The sequence below is a fragment of the Protomyctophum parallelum genome, assembly GCF_964188405.1.
Source record: "Protomyctophum parallelum genome assembly, chromosome: 4".
NCBI lineage: Eukaryota > Metazoa > Chordata > Actinopteri > Myctophiformes > Myctophidae > Protomyctophum > Protomyctophum parallelum.
In genome coordinates this window covers 20,131,389-20,148,365 of record NC_139700.1, presented here as the reverse complement: position 1 = coordinate 20,148,365, position 16,977 = coordinate 20,131,389, and the positions used below count along the sequence as shown (strand labels likewise).

At 41.8% G+C, this 16,977-nt stretch overlaps 1 protein-coding gene across 2 annotated transcripts in view; it reads right to left on the bottom strand.

The window, feature by feature from the left end:
* The window catches only part of alpk3a (alpha-kinase 3a), a 20,383-nt gene extending 3,406 nt beyond the window's left edge, over positions 1-16,977 (bottom strand). Inside the window, exons 1-11 of one of the 2 annotated variants that reach the window (XM_083763392.1) lie at positions 16,588-16,977; positions 16,005-16,255; positions 15,359-15,391; positions 14,806-14,927; positions 12,696-12,813; positions 11,199-12,585; positions 2,966-6,047; positions 2,374-2,521; positions 1,228-1,355; positions 1,106-1,141; positions 675-949 (exon numbers count right to left, since the gene is read on the bottom strand). In XM_083763392.1, coding sequence (XP_083619518.1) covers positions 675-949; positions 1,106-1,141; positions 1,228-1,355; positions 2,374-2,521; positions 2,966-6,047; positions 11,199-12,585; positions 12,696-12,813; positions 14,806-14,927; positions 15,359-15,391; positions 16,005-16,144 — 5,469 coding nt within the window. In that variant the 5' untranslated portion in view covers positions 16,145-16,255; positions 16,588-16,977. The remainder of the gene's footprint in view (positions 1-674; positions 950-1,105; positions 1,142-1,227; positions 1,356-2,373; positions 2,522-2,965; positions 6,048-11,198; positions 12,586-12,695; positions 12,814-14,805; positions 14,928-15,358; positions 15,392-16,004; positions 16,256-16,587) is intronic. The other variant, XM_083763393.1, reaches the window with a different exon arrangement.

The window sequence follows — 16,977 nt, the reverse complement described above, 5'->3', positions numbered from 1 at the left end:
CATCATTGTTCGTTTTATGCTGCAGTTGGGTGGTTCAAATCCACATCTCGCAGGCTGCATCATTGGTATATTTTCATTTATAAAGCCATTCTTGGTGACCTTCCTCCTTACATTTCCTCCAAATTAAATTTGGTAAAAAATGGTCTAAATCTCAGATCAAACGCCTGGCTTCAAATCTGAGGGGGAAAAAAGTGTCTTGCTTTATTTGGCCCCTGGTCGTGGAATGACCTGCAGTTCAGACTAAAATTGGCCTTGAAAGTTCCTTTGAGAAGTTTCAAAAGGATCATCTTAAATGTACATAGTCCAACACTTGTACATGTTCGGATGTGTACTAGCCTTGGCATATGCCCATATATTTTTTTTCCCCTGTTTAAAATGTACATTGTGTATGTGCTCTGTGCACACTTTCTTGGTCTGGTCACTGTTAGTGTACCATTGTTGGAGATTTGTGGTATATTTTGTAAAGGTTTCTTGAGGTATGTCATCATGGATGTATATTATTTGGCTATGTTGTGTAATTTGACATGTACGCTGTAGCATTGAAGTGTAATTTAGTTTCTGCCTCTTGGCCAGTTCCCACTTGCAAAAGGTTAAATAAATTTAAATAAAATCATACTGTATGTGCAATTGTGCATACAGAGATTTAGACAAAACAAACAACATCAAACACTTACCTGCTTAGTAATTTCTTGGTTTCTCTCCGTCAGGCTGTTCCCCTCTTTGGTCCCGTACGCAATTGGGTTTTTAATTTTGATGATACAGGTGCTTCCAGACTCAAATACAGGATCCAGGCCATAGATTACCTTTACCTTGCTGGCCTTGTGAGCACATCCCATCCCAATTTGTGTAACCTCGGTCATAATGCGGCCAAAGAACCTTTCACCCCAGGAGCCAGTGTCTGCAAGGCCTTTAGCAAATAGCATAGGGATCATTTCAATCTCCTCTCCAACTGCAAAGAAGAGAAATTTACATTTATCAATAACATTTAATTTTATACCAATGTCCAGATTCAAGGGTTGTACACTTTTGTGTATTTTAAATAACATTCTAGGAAATAGGTGTCTCATGCTGTTAACAGCTAAATCCCACCAGGCAGGAGATTTACCTTCCAAATCGTCTTTTAGCAGGATCTCAGACATAACTGTAAAATATAAAATGCAGAGTCAGAACGGGGAAAATCACTTAATATCAGATCTATCAATCACATTTGCAATAGGCCTCAATTACTGTCAACGCTGAGTAGGAAGTCAGTGGTGTCAGTCCCATATTCGTTAGTGATGGTGCAACCATACACCCCACAGTCTAGGCTGGATGCTTGGACAATAGCCAGTGCGACTTGGCTTTCATCTCCTCCACTGGTAGGGGGGAAAAGAACAGGGAGAAACACATGGGGCTGGATGAGCTCATTGGAAATGCACCTGCTCTCAAGATTGTGCACCCACAAGGGGGCAGTGAGGGACAAATGGTAACTCCGTGATTAAGGGAGGGAGTTTTCTGCTGACACAGCAGCCATTAGCACATATATAGACCTTTAATGCCCTCTGGAGGTTGTGTGTCTCAGTTTACAGGGTCTGTGTCTGGCCAGGACATTACCTCTATATGTCACAGCTGTGGAGTTACATGATCTCGAGAGCTCTTCAGCGAAAAGGGGACTGTGACACTGTTATGGGTTGCACTCGATCAGGCCCCTTTTCCACCGGTTGGTTCCCAATGGGAACCGGTTCAGTTCTTTTTGGTTCTTAGTCCTTGAGCCAGAGCTCCAAAATTGGAAGGTTAATTATGAATAGAATGTGCAAAACCATACCTATATTAGATTGTTATCACCATTAAACTTCCCCAATTGAGTACTTACATGAAGACAATGATTTATTGTATTACAAATTTTACATTCTTTTATATGCAAATGAGGCATAATGTAGGAAAATATGCAAAATAATCGAAAATATGAAAAAGCTACTACTGTGGAAGGGTTATCATGTATTAATTTACTTGTATTGATCCTATAAACAATTTAATATAGGTCTAGTTTTTCCCACCAATTTTGGAGCTCTGGCTCATGGACTATAAACCAAAAAGAACTGAACCGGTTCCCATTGGAACCAACCAGTGGAAAGGGGGTCTCAGTGGCCTACCTAAAATGTGTTCATCCTCTGTAGATTATTGTTTCACATTTTGATCCAGTGCAGCTTAACTAGTCATGTTGTTTACTGGGGAATTCTCACATTCATAGCATTGGCGCAGCTTCTGCATACTGCATAGAGCATTTTGCTGGTAATTATAGAGGTGGCTTACATTAGAGTGATCGTGGGGCTTTGCTTTGGTAGTGGGTGTGATTATAGACACATGGAGTTATTTTGTTGGCCAGGGATTTACCTTCGTTTGACCTCTAGTATTTCCTCTTCATCTCTGTACCATTTAATTGTGCAGTCACTCAGCACGTTGAAGAACTGGCACCAGAGTTTCAGGTGTCCAGAGGCATCTGGGAAGGGCTCCCCCCTGATCTTGCGAATGACCTGAGGAGCTGGTGGTTTGTGACAGAGAGGGGGCCATCAGAAATCACAAGGTAAACATATACTGCACTAGACAGTGGAGACTTTCTAATATTTCCAGTTCCTCAAGCTGCAATACACTGTAGTATTATTACTTTGCTTGAGTTGAAAACTACAAAAAGTTCTAATGTAGCTCTTTGGAAGACTACTTTTGAGAGACAATTACTTCGTTTTTTTTTTTTGTGATAACAGTTAAATCCTGAAAAAACTATTCAATGACAGTATTGTATTACTGTATTACAGTATTGTATTACTCTCCACCCCTGCTGACAAGTGTACATGCCTATAAATTTTGACAGAAGAAAAAGAGAAAAAAACTCACCTACAGGTCAAGACAAAGTCAATGGTAAATCTGTAAAACTATAGAGAGTTACACAACCACAACAGATGGAATTCAGACCATATGAGCACTTTACCTTTGAATGGGTCCAGCTTCTGCTTCTCTTCTGGCTCCTCCTTTGGAGCCTCTTCCACAACCGTGGGCACCTCCAGAGTAGCCTTTCGGCGGCTCAGCAAAGGGGAGCGCTTCTCCATTGGTGGGGTATGTTGTACCATGGGCGCCTGTAGTAACGCTGCCCTGCGAGCCTGGCTGGGTGACATGTACGGGGCTTCCTTCTTGCTTTGGGATTCCAGGGTGCCCACAGGGGCCTGAAGTGATGCTGCTCTGCGAGCCTGGCCAGGTGACATATATGGGGCTTCTTTTATTCCATGGGATTCCAGGGTGCCTGTGGGGGCCTGCAGTAATGCTGCCCGTCGAGCCTGGCTAGGTGACATGTATGGGGCTTCTTTCATGCCCTGGGATTCTTGGGTGCCTGTGGGGGCCTGCAGTAATGCTGCCCGTCGAGCCTGGCTAGGTGACATGTATGGGGCTTCTTTTACGCCCTGGGATTCCTGGGTGCCTGTGGGGGCCTGCAGTAATGCTGCCCGTCGAGCCTGACCAGGTGACATGTATGGGGCTTCTTTTACGCCTTGGGATTCCAAGGTGCCTGTGGGGGCCTGCAGTAATGCTGCTCTGCGAGCCTGGCCAGGTGACATGTACGGTGGTTCTTTCTTGCCTTGGGAGTCCAGGGCACCTACGCCAATAGCTATGCTCTCTCCCTCCTCGCTTTTCGATTTGGGAATGAAGATTTTGCGTCGCGCCCCAGAGGCCAACTCCTCCGGCGTGGCAGAGCGGATGACCGACAGACTGTCCCTCCGTCTCAGCCGGGGGCTGCTCTCACAGGAGAGGGAGGAGGTCGGTGTCGATCCCCCACTGAGTTCCTCGCCAATATTGTCACCCTGGGAGTCACCCACGGTGATGGCAGGGACAGACATTGCAGCCTGAGTGTCTGATCCTGGAGCAGTTTTGAACAGAAATCTGCGGAGACTGGCTGGACTCAGCGATGGAGGTGTGGGGGTTTTAAAGCCCAGTCGGTCAACAGAGGGTTTATCTCTGTGGAGCTCCTCAGCAGTTGTATCAGGATATGTTCTGGACTCATTGACGGGTTTATACATTCCAGTTTCATTGACAACTGTAGTTTTTGTTGTTTTAACCAGTGTGAAGACATCTGGGGTTGCCGCTGTTGACATTTGAACTCTAGTTCCCACAGAGGGGCTGTTCTCTATTATATTCTCTGTTATTGCTTCTCTGTGTTTTTCCTTCCTGTGAGTTTCATCAGACTGAAGGGTAATATTAATTTTAAGATCATGTGCTACTCCTTGCAGTATCCCATAAGGATCTTGTGTTCGCGTATACTCAATTTGAGTGGGCAGTTTGACTCCAGGTGGGCTATCATTACAAGTGATAGAGATCGGTGGGATCACAAACAATGGCATTTTGGGAACTTCATCTATCTGTGGGGTATCTAAGACAGGAGGATTTATGGGTACATTAATATTATCCCCAAAGTTGCTGTCATCAGTAAAGGAAACATTTATAATAGGAAGTGTTGAATAGCCCCTCTGAAGGACCTGCTCACCGGATTGTGTATTTGGCTGCTCTCCGTTATGTATCTCTATTTTGTAGTCTACTTGTGCAATATCCTGTACTTTCTTTATGTGTGGGAGCTTGTCTTCATTTGGTAGACTTTTCTGTGTGGGTCTAATGCCTTCAGTCATTGGAGAAATGTCCATGTTATGTTTTGAGACTCTTAGGTCTTCCATAGCAGTTGCATCATTTCTTTGAGAAATGAGCACAGACTCTATGACCTCAGGGTCAGTCTCCATTATTTCAATTTGCGGGAATATTATTTGATCATTAACCCTTACCTCTGGTGCTATTACTTTAATATCAGGGATGTCTGCAATTGCAGAAGTGAACACTTTTATTTCTGGAATAGTCGGCACATCCAAGTCTCTCTCCCTGCCATCTTGATTTGTCACCTTAGTGGGTTCTTCAGATCTATCAACGTTGCCTCCCTTGCATTGTGTCTCTGATTCGATCGATTCGCCCAAGTCCTCTGCTTTTATCGTAGTCAATCTGTCTTTCTCGGTTTCAAACCCTCTGTCAATAGTAAGGGTCTGCAGATCATTTTCTTGTGAACTGTAGCTATTCCCTTCACTGCTCTCAACTTCTGAATGTGCCTGGTCTGGTATTTTTAGACTGTTAACGTCTAAATCATTCTCAAAAGCAGAAGTGAACACTTCTTTCAATGCACATCCTTCATCATTTCCTTCCAATGCTGACGTAGAATTATTTTCTGCATTGAAATCATTGTTGTCTATGCTTTCAACTACTACAGGAGTGCACGTTTTTAGTGTTTTTAGGCCATCATACTCTAACCTTTCTGGGGATACAGTGGCAAGGAATTCTGCATTAATTCCCTGAGCAAGTTGGCCACCATCCATTTCAGTTTTGATATTGTCATTGTTAACACTGTCAGGTGTTGTGGTGTTCTCATCCATTATCAGAATAACTGGCACCTTCAGTGGTAACTTAGAATCACAAGCTATTCTCCATTCATCAAACCCAGTACTATTTATATTTGGACATGGCTGTACCTTTGATTTCACTTCGTCATTCTCTTCTTTCTGCACAGGACTTGTATACTGATTTACTTGTGTCTCCAGGTCACCGCCAAGATCGTTGATGTGAATCTCCTTCTTGTGCAAAGTTTCAGTCAGATTTTCTTTGGGCGAGATAATAGAACTAGGAAGACCCGGATTCATTGCTTCCTCTGCTGTGGCTTTGTGATCAGGCCCTGGTGAAACCACAAGGACCGTTGGTATTGGTTCAGGCCCTGGTGAAACCACAAGGACCGTTGGTATTGGTTCAGGCCCTGGTGAAACCACAAGGACCGTTGGTATTGGTTCAGGCCCTGGTGAAACCACAGGGACCGTTGGTATTGGTTCAGGCCCTGGTGAAACCATAAGGACCGTTGGTATTGGTTCAGGCCCTGGTGAAACCACAAGGACCGTTGGTATTGGTTCAGGCCCTGGTGAAACCATAAGGACCGTTGGTATTGGTTCCGGTGCAGGAACAACTTGGATGATAGGGATGTTCTGGGAGTCTTGTGCAACCTAAAAGGAATTAAACAAATATATTAGATCACATTCATACCTGTGCATCAAAATCATTGTCAATCATTGTTCATAATAATGAACTCAATGAAACATACCATAAACTCATACAGATTCTGCACTGCATGCAACAATAAATAAATAATATGATTTATTTTTGGGCTTCTTTATGCCTTTATTATTGATAGGAGAATAGGCTGACAGGGAATGGGGAGAGCGAGATGGGAGTGACACACAGCAAAGGATCGGAACTCGAACCCGCAACGCACTGTCAGACTACATTGTATCCTAGGTGCCTGGACCACCACTATGAAACCTAAAAATATCAACATAAAGATGAAACCTAAAAATAGTGTTTATTAACAATGATTGAAAAATGTGGGGAAATATGTTATAACACATCAACTTGTTGTCAGAACAGTAAGTAATTGTGCCTCAGTGTTAATTGAACTGTGAGGGAAACATTTCAAATTCAACCCAAACTAATTAACACGTTTATTATCCCCGCCCAGGCTGGTAGGCCAAAGGCGAGGCAGATTATATTTTCACTCCTATATCTGTCCGTGTCTGTCCATCTGTAAACAGCTAATCTCATGCACTGCTGAACAAATCGATGTGAAACTTTGCAAGCAGACTCCTGTCCTGGTAGGCCAAGGAAGAACCTCTGCCTCAAAGTTATCAAATTGGCCTATAGGCTATAATAGCACAATGTAAAATAAATGGTTTGCTACCACGCCTACAGATTTTCTCCAAACCTCACGCGAAACGCTACACATTATCTCTGTAGTCATGTGATCAAGATCTATCGGATTTCTCATATTCCATTCCGATTGGCTACGATTGGCTTCCAAAGGAAGTGGCCTGTTTTGCACAAGACGACCAACGTGAAGTGGACATCACAGCCACTTGACACCTTGATTCAACCAACTCCAACAGCACGCACACACACAACACAAGCCTTTTTATTACTCAGAGAGTGAAAAATGGAAAATTCCATTTGTAACCTCACAGAGTAAAATGAACACTGGTAAATTGGCACTTGAGATGTCCCTGTGTAGGCTACATGTAATTGGGTGTACTGTATGTGCCACAGTGCCAGAAAAGAAAATAAGCCCCCGAATTGACATTTTAGTCAACAAACTGCATTCAATACAGTACGTGACATTCTTGTGCCAGCAGACTACAACTGCACATATGGTAAATCTATTTTAAGATCTGGATTATGAAACTCTGGTGGTTCTTGTGCTTCAGTTTACAAATGTGTGCAGAAACACTTAAGATGCTTTAATTGATGTTGTAGCGCTTTATTACTCTAAGCTGGAAATGAAATCAAGTAGCCACACAGTAGCCTGTGCCAAGACAACTATAGCTCACGTGACGTGAGGAGTGAGTAGCGACCGAGTCTTTTTCTGTTGCGTTTCATTCATTGATAAGATAGGCCTACAACTAGGCTACAAATCAGCAAGAGTCACTGCTTTAACTGAATTTTCAAATAAATATTCCAACAATGTATGTTTTCAGTTTAAGATATTCTTTATTTCCACTTGCTCTCCCCCATAAAATGGGATCATGGCATAAAAAGTTTGAGAACCCCCTTGGCTAACAAATAATCTGACCAGTCTGAAGCGAGTGGTGCACCCCCTATTGGTACTCTAAACATAGTCGATCATTTGGTACTCTAAACATAGTCCCATAGGGACAAAGCTGTTCCTTGGAGTGGTTGCACCACTCAAAAACTCTCAAACTCTTCCCCCCCCCCCCCCCCCCCCCCCCCCCCTTTTTCTACCTTTTTCAAATCGGCCTCATGGTGGTGCTATAACAGATTGCAACACTACCGGGGTAGGCAACCCATGACAGAGATCTGTGCTCATAGGAGCACACTATTCTTTGCTGGTGTTAAAGCATATTGAATGGGTAAATCCCCTTTGGAGTGACTAAACTGGTAAGGGACCTCCCTTTATAGTTTAGTCACTCCAAAGGGTTAATTCACCTGTTGGGTTTACAGCAGGGGAAAGGGAAATTCCCACATGCTTGAAACAGGTGTGGTTTTTCAAAGTGTGCAAAGTGCACTGGCTAGTGACTGAATGAGCTCATTCCACATGGGTTACTTATTCACTCGCCAACCAAGTTATTTATGGTGCACATGTTCAGGAAAATAAAACTATGTATAATAAATAACCAGTTTAATTTTAAGTTGTCAACAAGACATCAATGGAGATATTCCTTGGTTAAGAAAATACAATTAAATCTCTACAATACAGAAATACGTATTTCCCTGTAACCTCATCATTGATAAATCATACTATTAATCAAAGTTAACACAGACAATGCAGTCTGTTTTTATTGCTCTTAATTGTCACTAAATATTATGGGTAAGGTTAACACAAATTAAGCCCTCTGTGATGTCATTACAATATGATTGGACAAGAGAAACCAGCAATTAAACAGAGGACACTGCATGCTTTCAATGGAGTCACATTCCGTCTAAAATAACTAAAAAATAAAAGAGAGACAAGAGCTAGCACTTCTTTTAACGGAAGTCCCTCTTGTGAGCAAACGCTGTTCAGGTGAATGCTCCAAGTTCCTCCAACAACACAGCCATAACGTATATTATGATAATATCAACATATGGGGGAAGTCACAGTTCCACATTATGTAGAAAACCGGTGCTTGGCAGCAGGTGCAAAGTGCACAGTGTGTGAACAGAGTGGAGAGAGTGTGGAGAAGCTAATTTTACGTTCCTCTAATCCACAAACCAGACATTATTTAGTTAACCACCTAAAGCCTATTATATATTTTTTAATAATTTAAATAGGGAAAATAGACTATTTTCACAGAATGTTTGACTATTTCTGGCAAATGTTGCTGAATGATACTCTATTATGACAACATGCCCAGCATAGGGAGGTTAGAATTCATGTGGCTCAAGAAAATGATTGCCATTCAACAACTTTAGAGGTTCTTCTTCCCCTTCTTTTGCTATGTAATGGAATGGAATAAAGCTATGATGGGAAACATGCACAAAAACTAATTTCACTTTTACTTTGTAAATCTGTGATGTGACTATAGTGCCAATAAGAGATGTGACACATTTCATAAGTTAACTCAAAATGTAAGGCTGGTTTTGCCATGAAACTTGCTGTGCACATTCATGCTCCCCGGAGAAGGAACCTCCTATTGATAACCTTAAACCCACATCCAATTTTAGCCCCACCAGTGAGACGGATCTGGATCTCAAGAATGGCAATGAAGGTTGGTCCAAAGGAGCGGCCCAGCCTCTAGGAGTCTGCTATAAGGGCTTTTTAATACCCAAACTATTCCGTCATAGTGTTGATGTTCACTCATAACATTAACATTGGAGACTACACTCAGCCTGCAGGGACTACAGATGAAAATGAGCTTCTGGCTAACTCTGGCCCATTTACATGGATATGAAAACTGATGTGTTGATTAATATGCATTGTCCCTGATGTAAAGAAGAAGAAGAAAAAGTGTCACAGATTGAATCCTAAATAAAATATATAATAAAGTATAATATAGTATAATAGTATAATATAATAATTCAACAATTTAACTATCAGCTGCCATTACTATGCATGTACAGTAAGGGCTAAATGATCACAGCATTATGATAGTCATTCCTTACACATAAAACATGAAATAATCCTTAAACCTCACTTAAAATATATTGCACACTGGTGTAGCTTATTGGAAAGTTTCAAGCTTAAAAGACTTTAGAGTTGAACTATTGATAATATACTACTAGGTACAAGGCACAAACTAGCACTCTGCAAATAGAAATCCTCCTCCCTCCACTTCAGATGAGAAAGAGGTTTATTTTAAGATGCGGGGGTCAGCAAAGAATTTGGCCAATGTGAGGAGGTCCTTGATTCATGCTGAGACCCGCTTCAGACTCCACCAACTCACCGGCCGTACAACCACTCTCTGCATAATTGGCTCAGTTTGTAATGTCAGAATCACCTCTGACATTCAAGCTTCACAACTACCGGAAACATGAGATACTGCACACTCACCATAATCAACTTTAAATATTGCTTCGTTAAATAGTATTGTGTAGTAGATGTAGACGTGTAATATTGTGTAGTAGATGTAGACTATATTTACACATACCCACCCACTGGTGCAATAACAATAATGGTTATTCAAAGTAAAAAAACAAAAAACAAAAAAACAACTCAACTACTAATATTTACAGTGTTTACAAGTGTCTTTACAGGAAAACAATCCCAAGTCACTTGTAATAAGCAGACTTGGCAACCTCTATGCCTCTATGATAGTACTGTAGTATCTATTAAACCCTATATACTGTACATATTGGCCAGGGTCTTCCAGGTGCCTATACTAGTCCCACTCCATTTTTCCTTCACCAAAATATTTGCAGAAAATTGCCGATCTACAAGCTCTGGTAGATTGGCTATTTTCGCCAAATGTTCGACACTGAATAGGGACTGTAGGGTCCATCAACCCATCCATCCATTAATCCATCCATATAAATAGTTTGTGCTTAGATGCATAAATTCCAACTTGTGCCCTGTTGCTGGTTCCTTATTTGCCCTTGCTATGTTGTGCGTGTCTGTGTTTGTGTGAGTGGGAGAGGGGGAATGCTCTCCAGTGACGCACTTAGGTTGCACACTCACATGTCCATTCAGGCTGACTCATTCGCCCCCTCACTGCCACTGTTCTGTAGTTGAACGTTTCTGTAATTGTTTTGTTCATAATCTACCATACACTCTGTATGTACAACTAGAAAGTGCAGTTCATACATAGTTTGCAATGCACAGTTTGGGCTGAATGCCTGAGGAAGCTCATTTCACGTCTTGTTGTCACACAAATGTGCAGCCTATAAATAACTCCTGCACAAAACATGGTCTCCATGTTTGTCAGTCAACAAGGCACAACTCGCCCAGGCCGTAGCGTAATGGTCTGGGCACCGGACTGGTGATCCAGTCGCGGTGTGCCGCGGGTTCGACTCCCGAACCCGACACGGCCTTTACCGCATGTCATCCCCCCATCTCTCTCCCGTTTCCTGTCAGCCTACTATCTGTCCCTTAAAAAATCAATAAAAGGCGTAAGCCGCAAAAAAATATCTTAAAAAAAAAACAAAAAAAACAAAAACAAGGCACAACTCACCTCTTTGATGGCTGGAGCACCTGGCATGGCTACTGCTTTGACCGGACCTGGCCTGTCCTCCTCCACAGACACATCCATTGGTTCCATTGCCTCCTTAGCATCCTCTGCCCCCTGCTGTGTGCTCTCTTGTAGTTCTTGATGAGTTGGAGTGAAGTCTGCATATAAAATACGTGCCACTTGTTCATGTGCCGTTAAGAGCGACACTTGTTGTTCCGTAACCACAGTGTTTGAAATCTCCTGTGCCTGACTCAGCTCCATGGGTACGTCTTGTGTAATATGTTTTGGAAGTTCTAGTTTGCGCTCTGGTTGTGGTGGGGTTTCTGGTTGAAGTATTTGCGATTGAACCGGAGAGAATGGCTGATCAACCTCTCTCTCCTCGTATTTCTTATGATCATGAATGTCCTTCTTATTCTTACCAAAGAAGAAATCTTTGACTGAGTGGAGCACAGAGGAGATGGAGGCCTGGATGTGATGATCCTTATGAGGCTTACCATCCTTTTTAACATCTAGGACATTGCTTTGTGATGCCTCCGACAGCCTTTCGTTGTTATTCTCTCTCTCAATCTCCAATTCCTTCTCTCCTCCTTCATGCATGTCTGCTAGTGAATTTTCTCTTTCCTTTGCATCCCTCTCTGAACTGTTTCTCTCTTGCTCTCTTTCTTCTTTGTTACTGGCATCTACAATAGAAGTATACTTCTCTGTAGGTTTCTCCACATGAGATAATGTCTTTTTCTCCTCAGATGTATCCTTCTCTGGAGGTTTCTCCACATGAGATAATGTATTTTTCTCCAGAGACGTATCCTTCTCTGGAGGTTTCTCCATATGAGATAATGTATTTTTCTCCTCAGATGTATCCATCTCTTTAGGTTTCTCCACATGTGATAAAGAATTTTTCTCATCAGGTGTTTGAGAATGAATAGTCTCTGCAAGAAAATGCGCCAAGCCTATCCCTCCATCATATGAGTTTTTTTTTATTCTGTTATTACTGCTGCTGCTAAGTCCTGCATCTACACCATTCACAATCTTTATCTTCTTTTTGGCCAATGTTTCTTTGTCCATCTTGTCTACATCATTGTCTGTGGACGTTACAGGTGCTGCTGCCTCCTCAACTCCAGTGCTGAGCCCGTTAGGTACTGGAGCAGCAGGCTCCTCCTGTGATGGGATCGGTCTCTTCCTCTGCACTTGCTGAACATTCTCCTGGCCTTTCTTCTTACTCTCCTCCAACTCCCTCTTCTTGTTTTCTGCTTTCTGCTTCAGCTTAGCAAAGAACCTCTGATGGATCTTGTATTCACTCATGGTGCCAACCTCCAAGACTCCTGAGCAGGAGACAATGCCCTTGCTGTTGTTGGCGGAGGCCTGATAGATTGCAGCGTCATCCAACGTACAGCTGAAAAGAGAAAATATCATATTCACAAATACATAATGTTAGATAAAATGTTAACATATCAATCAAAACTATTAGTATATATAGTTTAACTACTTTCTTCATACTCATACTTGTAAATATGAAGGCTGTGAGTTTTCCCATTGCGGCGAATCTCATATTTTGGGAGCCCACAGTACCGGTCCATCTCCGTATCATCTTTATACCACTTCAGATCTGGAGCTGGATAACCTGTAGAGTGCATGTAAAGCATTACTAGAACACTACTGAACCCACTATTGCCTGGTGTAGAGTGCTTTATCACATATCCAGCCTTTATTTGCCCTGGGACAGCGGAGTAATGAAAGGAGGGTGATATGCTTGCACTGATTGGACAGTGCAAGCCATGTCTTCCATCGGGGGTTATACGGGAGCGGACTAATCAGCACAGCTAAAGGGCAGCACAGCAATTGGCATTGTGAGCGACGTCACTCAATTCAGCATGTACAGGCCCGGAGTGGAAATCCAAATCAGGCCGGGAGTTATACGCCCTGGTAGGCCACACCGCCTGCTCACACCGCGCACAACGTGCGCGCCGAGATTTTGGGGACCCTTGGGGGACATTTTGGGGGCCTTTACAGCAATTTCACATGAGAAATGTACCATCTGATGTTATTTATATTATTAACTTCTTCCCTCCATTAACATAAGACACACAATGTAGTTATGCTGCAGCAACACTGCCTGAATTGAATTGAAATTGACTGTGGCTGGCCTGGCCTGAGCTTAGGAGAGTTTTCTTTTTTTTTTGACAGCCAGGCCACTAGGAGGCAGGCCACCGGGAATAGTCCCGGTCCTCCCGATGGCCAAACCGGGCCTGAACATGGATGAAAATAGAGACCTATGACCAGGATATCTGCGGAATGGCAAGGCTGGAACTTGGAAGCCAGCAGTACCTGTTGTTGTAATATACAACATGCTGTGTACTTGTACAATGTAGTTGTACGTAAATATACAATGTACTTATATGTATTGTGTACTGCCTGAACTGTGACATACTTTATAGTCAGCTCCTGGAGAGGAGACAGTTGGAGCAGCAGCAAGGTCAAGCGTTCTGCTGGCGCTGGCAGTGATTGTGATGTCTAGTCAGTGACGTCATTAGGACATGAGGATCCAAGCTATATATGTTCTGTATGTATGTAATAAACTTTGTGAACGTCTTAGCGTGATACTGTCTGGTGTCATGTTATTGTTCCCCCGGGCCGGCCCATCCGTCCGTCCGCCGCCGAACCAAGGAATGATTCAACCGGGTCGTCACACACCACCTCAGCCTACACACACAAGACCGGTCTGTCAGAATCAGACAAGGGTCCAGTACTTAGTATAGAATCATAACACCTGTGTTTTCAACCAAGTCCCTCCCCACAGTGTCTGGGAATCCTAGCAGGACTACCATTTAATTTGGCGAGGCAGGTCCTCAATGCCCTGATGTCACATGAACCCTAGTGTCCCTATTCTGGGAATGACATACTGTAGGTGTCTGTCCGTCTGTCACAACTCACAAATAGGTGAAAATTGGCAATTTTTCTCAAAACAAATTGGTGTAGAGGGAAGAAAGGAGGGGAGAAAGTATACTGTAGACACCTATCCTGCTGGACCCTGGTCAATGAAGTATAGGGTTTAAGTGGTTCATATCACTTTCATCATCACTTTTCAATGAAAGTGATAATGAAATTCTATTTTCTCCTTATCTTTGTGAATAAATAAGGCTATGTTATGTAATAATCAAATTATCAACGGACATGATGAAATAAAACATGATTACTAAATGATTATAAATACCAAAGGAAACGAAGGGGAATGAATTTGGAGGAACACAGGCGCTCTTGGTTTCTGTTCTTGTTTCCACCCACCTGGTGACACAGAGTTATATCTGCTCCAGGTCGGATCCCAAAACTGCTGTTGATACCAATCTAGTGTGCACTGTTACTATGACATTAGCCTACATTTGCAATGCATCTCACAACAAGGAAACTGCATGATTCCATTCAAACCTTATAAATTATATCCACCATTGTCAACTGACACTTAAAACAACGAGCTTCTGTCTTCTGTTGTGACATGAAATTAAACACATCCTGTCTCTGTCTGACACCGTGGCCTCATGAAGCTGTAGTGTAGAGACAATCTGATCACATGACCAAATGGCAAGGAACAAAAGTGTGGTTTTCAATGCAGCCTTACCTGACACAACACAGGTGAACTTCACATTACAGTTTTCTGACACTGCCTTTGATTTTAGGGTGCTGTCAAAGGATGGCTGTATGTCCTCTGTCAGCTGTGCCATCACAGTACATAATGTACTCCTGGAGGGGAAAAACAGTTTAGAGAATGTTCTTTAATTGAATGTTGCTGCTATCAAAGCAATAATTACTCTGTAACATCTGAGTAACTTCTCTGTGCAGTCTACAGTGCATTCCAATTACTTGATCATTCAACTGTGATTAAGAGGAAAGGGAATAAGATGTTAATTTAAATTAAAAGTCGGAAGAGACATTGAAATTAGATTTTCCTCAGGTGTTGGACAGGTGACACAGTTACATACAACACGAGACATCAAACAAGGCAAGGCTGGAAATCAAGTCAATATTCATCAATAAAACTGAACTCATCATTTGACAACATTGCTTACGTCATGGTTAAAAGGTGTGCAGGTTTGCTGTTTCATTTATGGGCTCAACTGGGAGGTGTTGTTAAGATGTTAGTTGTGGAGGAATGTTGTAAAAGTATTGATTACCTCTTAGGCCTGTAGTGAGAATACCGTGAATAGCTATTCAGAGAGGAGGCAAATAAAGGGAACTCATCATTTACCTACGTTGACAGTTATCTACGTCTGTTATTGTTATGCTTTCAAGGAATTCAACCTTGTGAGATTTTACATTCTTAAAACGCTTCAAATTGTGTTTACATATGATAGCCTCCAAATTTGAAAGACATGATCACACTAAATTGTTGTACTTACGTATACACTATAAACCAAATAATAACTGAATAACTCTTTTATTGTATGGTTGTGTTTGTGGTTTCATCATCTGCAAATAAATTACTAAATCTGAAAAAGACTTTTCCTAGTTTGACATTTTTAACCTACTGGGGACATTCTAAATAGATTTTATTGTAAAAATAAATAATAATAATAATAGAAATTGTTCTGTAATCCATTGAAGATTGAAGATTTACCTTAATTTATACTTTTCCATACAAAGTCGTTGGTGACACTGCTATGTATGTATGATGAGGCTTATATGAGGCTATATTTTACCACTACATTATTGAAAGCATTCCATCACCTGGTCAAACAGCTGTCATTGGGCACCTTTTAATACGTTTTGAAGAGATGAACACTGACTTACACGTAGAGTACAGATTCATAAATAATCTACCTGTTTTCAGGCCTGACATTGGAGAGATAAGTATTGCGACCCTCTGTGCGGCCATTGGGAAGGCTGCTCTCCTCTTCACTGAAGCTGCTTGTCCTCCCATTGGAAGAGTAAGAACGGGGCAATGGCCGTCTGGAAGTCATTGTCCGTGGAAATAATTCACAAAAATGGAACTCCCACAGAAAGAAATGCACCACGATACAACTCCTTAGTGCCCTGTTTTGAGTTGAAGTGTGTTATCCATGAAAAAGCCACTAAGAAGGAACAAAGAAAAGTCACATATTATTTACAGGAACATTAATAAGAGCTATATAATTAAATAATAATAATAAAGTTACACTATATAAATGGGTTAATACAACGTTACATACAAATATGATTGAACTAAAAGACAGAGCTCACAGCCCATACTGTTCCTGTTTGAACAAGAAGAGAACTTGAATTGGAAGAAGTTATAAATAGGATCAAATATCTTTCTGTTGAAGGGCTGTAAGCACATAACATAACCCTGAGACATTTATCTTGAAGATATTAACCTGTTAATGTAAACCAGACAGAATAAAACACTGTAAATTGACCAACTTACCATTGAGATCTTTTCTGTGTTCCTTTGGGTGCATTAGTCCAACAGTTCTCTGCAATTGTCAATCCCGGCCACACATGTGTTGGCAGCAGGGGTCTATTTATAGCAGGCCTACAAATAGGTGCAAGTACACATCACACTTTCTGCAACTAGCCAATAAGACTTACTTACATAGATGCCAAAAAGATCAAATAAATGAATAGAGCTGTGGTTCTGAACCATTTTCATGCCAAGGACCCCCGTTTAAAAATATTTTGTGCCATGGGACCACCATAAGAGAGGATTTGTGATCTATTTATTTATTTTATAGACTATCTACAAGCTCACATCGCGAGTTGTACCCTTTTAGATCTACTATTTTTTAATAGACAAAAAATAGGAAGGAAATCATAT